General features: G+C 33.6%; 1 protein-coding gene across 1 annotated transcript; it reads right to left on the bottom strand.

Annotated features, from left to right (window-relative positions):
* Window positions 1–1,560: 1,560 nt before the first annotated feature.
* LOC119765946 lies at window positions 1,561–2,988 on the bottom strand. Its single transcript, XM_038250225.1, has 3 exons — window positions 2,959–2,988; window positions 1,755–2,898; window positions 1,561–1,697 (listed from the first exon to the last, which is right to left on the bottom strand). Exons 1-3 carry the CDS (start codon window positions 2,978–2,980, stop codon window positions 1,574–1,576), a joined length of 1,290 nt encoding a protein of 429 aa, XP_038106153.1. The 5' UTR covers window positions 2,981–2,988; the 3' UTR covers window positions 1,561–1,573.
* Between the last annotated feature and the right edge of the window lie 5,596 nt (window positions 2,989–8,584).

Below are 8,584 nucleotides of genomic sequence, written 5' to 3'. Positions count from 1 at the left end.
CACCTGTCCACAAGAACGGAACAATCATCTATCATTTCTCAAACCAAAATTATCTTCCAGCACGTGCTCACTCGGGATCAATGGGTCATCGGAGCGTCGTCCAGCATTGATTAACTTCAGAACAAGATTACCAACATGCAATACACATATTGATGTCCTGATTTTGGTTCCATTTCCCGGCAACGACGTTTAATCGAGCACGGAAAATGCAGCACCCGATACCATCGTCAAAGCCATCAAAAGCAACCCTCGCGCACATTTTCCGTAATGTTCCACATTCCAACCGGAAGTACCATCAATCCCAGCACGCTGCTGCTCTCCTGGCAGTGGTGGTAATTTAACGCAACGGCTAATTGAGTTTTAAAGTTGATATTTTAATTGATTCCCGCGTGGGCGCTTCCTGGCACGTGTCACGTCCTTTGTGGTAGCGCCCCTCGCTCAATTTATTCGCCCTCGCTCGGGCTTGCTTGGATGTTCTTGGGGGATATTACATGATCGTGAATGTGAAATTAAGTTATCCGGCTGAAAATTTTCCCTCCTCACTCTCACGGGCGGTGAAAACACCTTTTCCTGTATCATTTTATCGCGTCCACACCCTGGCAGTCGGTTGCTTTCCCGGAAGGGAATCAATAAAATTGTGCAAATCATCCCGAGTGGTTCGCTTTATTCGAGGTTAGGTTTTTATGACGTTTCATATTCATGTCCGCGGTAGATAAACCTGGTCCACTTCATTTTCAGCTGCTAAGCTAGGCCTACTTGGTTTTTCGAAATCGATTTTGAATGTTTCATAGACCACCGTCCATAACTCATCACTATCATTATGGTTATTATCGGTTGGAATATCATCGTGTAGGGTTGTTCCAAGAATTGGCCGATTATGACTTTATCGGTAGATTTTAGGGGAAAGAACCCTTCAAATTTGGTTGAAGGAACCAGTATTTTACCATGTCAAAACATGGTTGTTTTCCCCTAATATGATCAGGAGAAACTGACCGTGCCCAACCCTATTCCATCGAAGAAAAAAAGACTGCTCTATTTTTTACACCACCCGAGAGGGGTTCTCTCCAAATGGACAACGGAGAGATGTGCATCGACACCCGCCGCGGCCACGTGCCACGTGTGCGGACGGCCACTTCAGAAAGTCATTTCCATATGCGTTGTTATTGTTGTTGGCTGAAGATGGCTCAAGTCAACCATAATGATGATAGCATGTTTTGCTTCCTTTCATGCCCTTGTGTGTGATAATCTCCCTGCTGGAGTGACGCCGTCGTCATGCAAATTGGTCATGTGCGTGTGATGCGTCATTCACGGAAGTGCCCTTCGGCGAGGTTGAAAAGTAGACTACTTGGATGAACGAAAGTGTCAAAAGTGCGCAGCACTCCTCAAACCTCTCAGACAAAAAAAGCAGGGCAATTTTACTCTTGATGGTTAGCTGAGTAGGCGGAATGTCAAAGACTCGGCCTTCCTCTCTGCTGTTGAAGACTTCAGCAATTGTTTTTTTTTAAGTTTTCTTGGTGAATATATAAAAATACACAATAAAAATTAAATACATGTCAAATTTGGCTACCCGAGCTTAGTAAACGATCCTGCTGGTTATTTCCTCCTCCGGATCACTGTCAAACAGTGCACGCTGGTTCGATTCGCTTTCAATCAGCTCACAGTCCTTTGACGGAAGTTCGTCCAGTCCACAGTTGCTTCTGAAATCCAAATTTCCGTTATCTCAAGTTCCTTTCAACAGTTCAAACGATTCTTACAAAGCCGTTTTCATGTCTCGATTCTCCTTTTTCAAGTGTTGCAGTATTTCCAGCAGTTTTAGACGATCTAATTTCAGATTCCTGAATTCCTCAGCACTTCCGCCAACATTGTTCCACTCCTGTTTCATCTCCAGCAGTCGTGATCGTATCTTCAACAGGATATCGTCCGGCTTCTTGGCCTTCAAAAGCAATACGTTCTCATCACTCAGATTCTTCACCTCGGCACGAAGTGTCTTGATCTGAACGTCCTTCGTTCCAATCACCCGAAGTTTGTGCTTCGAATCCTGCTGCAGCTCGTCCAGCTTCCCGCACAGCTCGTGCAACCTCTGCGTAACGGCGCCATGCTCTTTTTTCAACCTCTCCAGCTTCGAGTCCCTCTCCATCGACTTCTCGCTCATGTCCATGATGTTCTTGCGTTTCTCCTTCAGCTCCTGTCTCAGATCGGCAATCGTTCGCAGGTTCTCCTTGTTCCGCTGCTCAAACTCCCTAATTGCCACATCCTTCACAAGCCCTTCGTCCTCCAGCTTGTTAAACCTCTTCTCCAGCCCAACCAGCTTCCCCGTCTGCGCGTTGTACTTGTCCTCCAGCTTCTGGTACTCATCAACCATCACCTTCAGCTTAAACTCCGCCGCTTCCCCCGCTCCCTCACTCGGCGGACTTCCCACCTGCACCGCCGAATCAATCCGTTCCGTCTCAAAGCGACAAACCCGCGCCACTTCTTCCTCCAAGCCACAATCACTCCCCGAACTCCTCGCTCCTCCTCCCACCAAAGCTTTCGACCTGCGATAGCTCCGATACTGCTCGTCCACGTCGGCCCGGAACCGCTCGAAGCTGCTGTCCTCCAGGTGGAGAACACGCTCGGCCACCTCGCCATCGTTCTCTTCCCCGCGGGACAACCGACTCGCGGATCGGTACCGGCTGCTGGCAGTCGAGGGGCGATCGCGACTTAGGTACGAGGGAAGCTTCCCCGGAGGATGGATCCGGGCGACCGTGGTCTGCGGAGAACTGGCCGTTTGGCGGAGGTTACTTCGGGAGATGGTGGAGGATTTTCTGGGGGAATCGGCTTCCACGAATGTGACCGTGGAGGGGCGTTTTACGATGCCGGAGTCGATTTTTGATGTGACGGTTTTCTTCGTTTTCTGGGCTGAAGCGGATTATTCAGGTTCAGAAGCACTTCAAAATTACATCAAAATTATGTACAGACCTTTCGAAGGTTTTTTGATCATCGTAGAGAATTGGGACTGAATTTCTTTTGAAAACTAAAAAGCGAAAATTTGCACTTGAATTTTGACAGATAATTTGCATGCAGTAGTGTTTTAACAATGCCTACTTGTTTTTGTATCAATCTAAAATATTGTTGAATGAAAAGGCTTGGTAGAAAGTTGGAAAAAATAGAAATTTCTTTTAAATTTATAGATTTATTAATGAAGCTTTTTAAAACATTCCCAAAACTCTCAAATCAACAAATAATATCAATAAAGTAGCGTAAAATTTTCCCACCAGAAAACAATCCCCGCCGGTTCCTTTATTGACAAACCACACCACCGAGACGAATAAGATATTCATAACACCTTCCCCGGTTCCACCCTCATTCCAGCCAGGAAAAAACCCATTAAATCTGAAATCACATCCCACGCACATAAAGCGACGATCGACCTCATAAAAACACATAAAAAGACATCAAAACCCAACCCACCACAATCACTCCCACCCACGTCATTTCCCACCAAGTCCAAGTTGGTACAGTTGAGGGTGGTAATCATTCTTTTCATTCTTTTCACGGTGAACAATGTGAACAATATGTTTCCTGTCCCTCGCCCCGCCGTCCTTTAGTCTTCTCCGACAATTCCTCATTTTCACGTCCCGAAAGAGCTCCTGAATGTAGGCAACGAACCCACACATACAATAGAGAGTGAAAATTCACCACCCTCTTGGGTTTCATCTCCAAGCGAGGGTGGGCGTTGAAATCAGGGCAAACGAGCGTGTAAATGTTTGAAATTTATTTTAATTTTGGTACAATTTTTCATCACATTATATCCTCTTCTCTTTGGGCACATTAATTTAATGTTTGATTTTTTTCCCCGCTGGAAGCAGCTCATTGGCGGGTTTCTGTGGGAAATCGTTTTCTAGCTTAGGGAATGTTGTTTCAAAGCCTAAACTAAAAACTAAAAACTAAAAACTAAAAACTAAAAACTAAAAACTAAAAACTAAAAACTAAAAACTAAAAACTAAAAACTAAAAACTAAAAACTAAAAACTAAAAACTAAAAACTAAAAACTAAAAACTAAAAACTAAAAACTAAAAACTAAAAACTAAAAACTAAAAACTAAAAACTAAAAACTAAAAACTAAAAACTAAAAACTAAAAACTAAAAACTAAAAACTAAAAACTAAAAACTAAAAACTAAAAACTAAAAACTAAAAACTAAAAACTAAAACTAAAAACTAAAAACTAAAAACTAAAAACTAAAAACTAAAAACTAAAAACTAAAAACTAAAAACTAAAAACTAAAAACTAAAAACTAAAAACTAAAAACTAAAAACTAAAAACTAAAAACTAAAAACTAAAAACTAAAAACTAAAAACTAAAAACTAAAAACTAAAAACTAAAAACTAAAAACTAAAAACTAAAAACTAAAAACTAAAAACTAAAAACTAAAAACTAAAAACTAAAAACTAAAACTAAAAACTAAAAACTAAAAACTAAAAACTAAAAACTAAAAACTAAAAACTAAAAACTAAAAACTAAAAACTAAAAACTAAAAACTAAAAACTAAAAACTAAAAACTAAAAACTAAAAACTAAAAACTAAAAACTAAAAACTAAAAACTAAAAACTAAAAACTAAAAACTAAAAACTAAAAACTAAAAACTAAAAGCTAAAAACTAAAAAAGACAAAAAAGACAAAAAAGACAAAAAAGACAAAAAAGACAAAAAAGACAAAAAAGACAAAAAAGACAAAAAAGACAAAAAGACAAAAAGACAAAAAGACAAAAAGACAAAAAGACAAAAAGACAAAAAGACAAAAAGACAAAAAGACAAAAACACAAAAAAAGACAAAAAGACAAAAAGACAAAAAGACAAACAAGACAAACAAGACAAAAAGTCAAAAAGACAAAAAGACAAAAAGACAAAAAGACAAAAAGACAAAAAGACAAAAAGACAAAAAGTCAAAAAGACAAAAAGACAAAAAGACAAAAAGACAAAAAGACAAAAAGACAAAAAGACAAAAAGACAAAAAGACAAAAAGACAAAAAGACAAAAAGACAAAAAGACAAAAAGACAAAAAGACAAAAAGACAAAAAGACAAAAAGACAAAAAGACAAAAAGACAAAAAGACAAAAAGACAAAAAGACAAAAAGACAAAAAGACAAAAAGACAAAAAGACAAAAAGACAAAAAGACAAAAAGACAAAAAGACAAAAAGACAAAAAGACAAACAAGACAAACAAGACAAAAAGTCAAAAAGACAAAAAGACAAAAAGACAAAAAGACAAAAAGACAAAAAGACAAAAAGACAAAAAGACAAAAAGACAAAAAGACAAAAAGACAAAAAGACAAAAAGACAAAAAGACAAAAAGACAAAAAGACAAAAAGACAAAAAGACAAAAAGACAAAAAGACAAAAAGAAAGACAAAAAGACAAAAAGACAAAAAGACAAAAAGACAAAAAGACAAAAAGACAAAAAGACAAAAAGACAAAAAGACAAAAAGACAAAAAGACAAAAAGACAAAAAGACAAAAAGACAAAAAGACAAAAAGACAAAAAGACAAAAAGACAAAAAGACAAAAAGACAAAAAGACAAAAAGACAAAAAGACAAAAAGACAAAAAGACAAAAAGACAAAAAGACAAAAAGACAAAAAGACAAAAAGACAAAAAGACAAAAAGACAAAAAGACAAAAAGACAAAAAGACAAAAAGACAAAAAGACAAAAAGACAAAAAGACAAAAAGACAAAAAGACAAAAAGACAAAAAGACAAAAAGACAAAAAGACAAAAAGACAAAAAGACAAAAAGACAAAAAGACAAAAAGACAAAAAGACAAAAAGACAAAAAGACAAAAAGACAAAAAGACAAAAAGACAAAAAGACAAAAAGACAAAAAGACAAAAAGACAAAAAGACAAAAAAGACAAAAAGACAAAAAGACAAAAAGACAAAAAGACAAAAGAGATAAAAAGATAAATAAAACAAAAAGACAAAAAGACAAAAAGACAAAAAGACAAAAAGACAAAAAGACAAAAATACAAAAAGACAAAAAGACAAAAAGACAAAAAGACAAAAAGACAAAAAGACAAAAAGACAAAAAGACAAAAAGACAAAAAGACAAAAAGACAAAAAGACAAAAAAGACAAAAAGACAAAAAGACAAAAAGACAAAAAAACAAAAAGACAAAAAGACAAAAAGACAAAAAGACAAAAAGACAAAAAGACAAAAAGACAAAAAGACAAAAAGACAAAAAGACAAAAAGACAAAAAGACAAAAAGACAAAAAGACAAAAAGACAAAAAGACAAAAATACAAAAAGTCAAAAAGACAAAAAGACAAAAAGACAAAAAGACAAAAAGACAAAAAGACAATAAAGACAAAAAGACAAAAAGACAAAAAGACAAAAAGACAAAAAGACAAAAAGACAAAAAGACAAAAAGACAAAAAGACAAAAAGACAAAAAGACAAAAAGACAAAAAGACAAAAAGACAAAAAGACAAAAAGACAAAAAGACAAAAAGACAAAAAGACAAAAAAGACAAAAAGACAAAAAGACAAAAAGACAAAAAGACAAAAAGACAAAAAGACAAAAAGACAAAAAGACAAAAAGACAAAAAGACAAAAAGACAAAAAGAAAAAAGACAAAAGAGATAAAAAAGATAAAAAAACAAAAAGACAAAAAGACAAAAAGACAAAAAGACAAAAAGACAAAAAGACAAAAAGACAAAAAGACAAAAAGACAAAAAGACAAAAAGACAAAAAGACAAAAAGACAAAAAGACAAAAAGACAAAAAGACAAAAAGACAAAAAGACAAAAAGACAAAAAACACAAAAAAGACAAAAAGACAAAAAGACAAAAAGACAAACAAGACAAACAAGACAAAAAGTCAAAAAGACAAAAAGACAAAAAGACAAAAAGACAAAAAAGACAAAAAGACAAAAAGACAAAAAGTCAAAAAGACAAAAAGACAAAAAGACAAAAAGACAAAAAGACAAAAAGACAAAAAGACAAAAAGACAAAAAGACAAAAAGACAAAAAGACAAAAAGACAAAAAGACAAAAAGACAAAAAGACAAAAAGACAAAAAGACAAAAAGACAAAAAGACAAAAAGACAAAAAGACAAAAAGACAAAAAGACAAAAAGACAAAAAGACAAAAAGACAAAAAGACAAAAAGACAAAAAGACAAAAAGACAAAAAGACAAAAAGACAAAAAGACAAACAAGACAAACAAGACAAAAAGTCAAAAAGACAAAAAGACAAAAAGACAAAAAAGACAAAAAGACAAAAAGACAAAAAGACAAAAAGTCAAAAAGACAAAAAGACAAAAAGACAAAAAGACAAAAAGACAAAAAGACAAAAAGACAAAAAGACAAAAAGACAAAAAGACAAAAAGACAAAAAGACAAAAAGACAAAAAGACAAAAAGACAAAAAGACAAAAAGACAAAAAGACAAAAAGACAAAAAGACAAAAAGACAAAAAGACAACAAAGACAAAAAGACAAAAAGACAAAAAGACAAAAAGACAAAAAGACAAAAAGACAAAAAGACAAAAAGACAAAAAGACAAAAAGACAAAAAGACAAAAAGACAAAAAGACAAAAAGACAAAAAGACAAAAAGACAAAAAGACAAAAAGACAAAAAGACAAAAAGACAAAAAGACAAAAAGACAAAAAGACAAAAAGACAAAAAGACAAAAAGACAAAAAGACAAAAAGACAAAAAGACAAAAAGACAAAAAGACAAAAAGACAAAAAGACAAAAAGACAAAAAGACAAAAAGACAAAAAGACAAAAAGACAAAAAGACAAAAAGACAAAAAGACAAAAAGACAAAAAGACAAAAAGACAAAAAGACAAAAAGACAAAAAGACAAAAAGACAAAAAGACAAAAAGACAAAAAGACAAAAAGACAAAAAGACAAAAAGACAAAAAGACAAAAAGACAAAAAGACAAAAAGACAAAAGAGATAAAAAGATAAATAAAACAAAAAGACAAAAAGACAAAAAGACAAAAAGACAAAAAGACAAAAAGACAAAAAATACAAAAAGACAAAAAGACAAAAAGACAAAAAGACAAAAAGACAAAAAGACAAAAAGACAAAAAGACAAAAAGACAAAAAGACAAAAAGACAAAAAGACGAAAAGACAAAAAGACAAAAAGACAAAAAGACAAAAAGACAAAAAGACAAAAAGACAAAAAGACAAAAAGACAAAAAGACAAAAAGACAAAAAGACAAAAAGACAAAAAGACAAAAAGACAAAAAGACAAAAAGACAAAAAGACAAAAAGACAAAAAGACAAAAAGACAAAAATACAAAAAGTCAAAAAGACAAAAAGACAAAAAGACAAAAAGACAAAAAGACAAAAAGACAATAAAGACAAAAAGACAAAAAGACAAAAAGACAAAAAGACAAAAAGACAAAAAGACAAAAAGACAAAAAGACAAAAAGACAAAAAGACAAAAAGACAAAAAGACAAAAAGACAAAAAGACAAAAAGACAAAAAGACAAAAAGACAAAAAGACAAAAAGACAAAAAGACAAAAAGACAAAAAGACAAAAAGACAAAAAGACAAAAAGACAAAAAGACAAAAAGACAAAAAGACAAAAAGACAAAAAGACAAAAAGACA

This window comes from Culex quinquefasciatus, chromosome 2, assembly GCF_015732765.1.
Source record: "Culex quinquefasciatus strain JHB chromosome 2, VPISU_Cqui_1.0_pri_paternal, whole genome shotgun sequence".
Taxonomy (NCBI): domain Eukaryota; kingdom Metazoa; phylum Arthropoda; class Insecta; order Diptera; family Culicidae; genus Culex; species Culex quinquefasciatus.
Note: the sequence above shows the minus strand (reverse complement) of the source record. Positions and strands in the feature narration are given on the sequence as shown.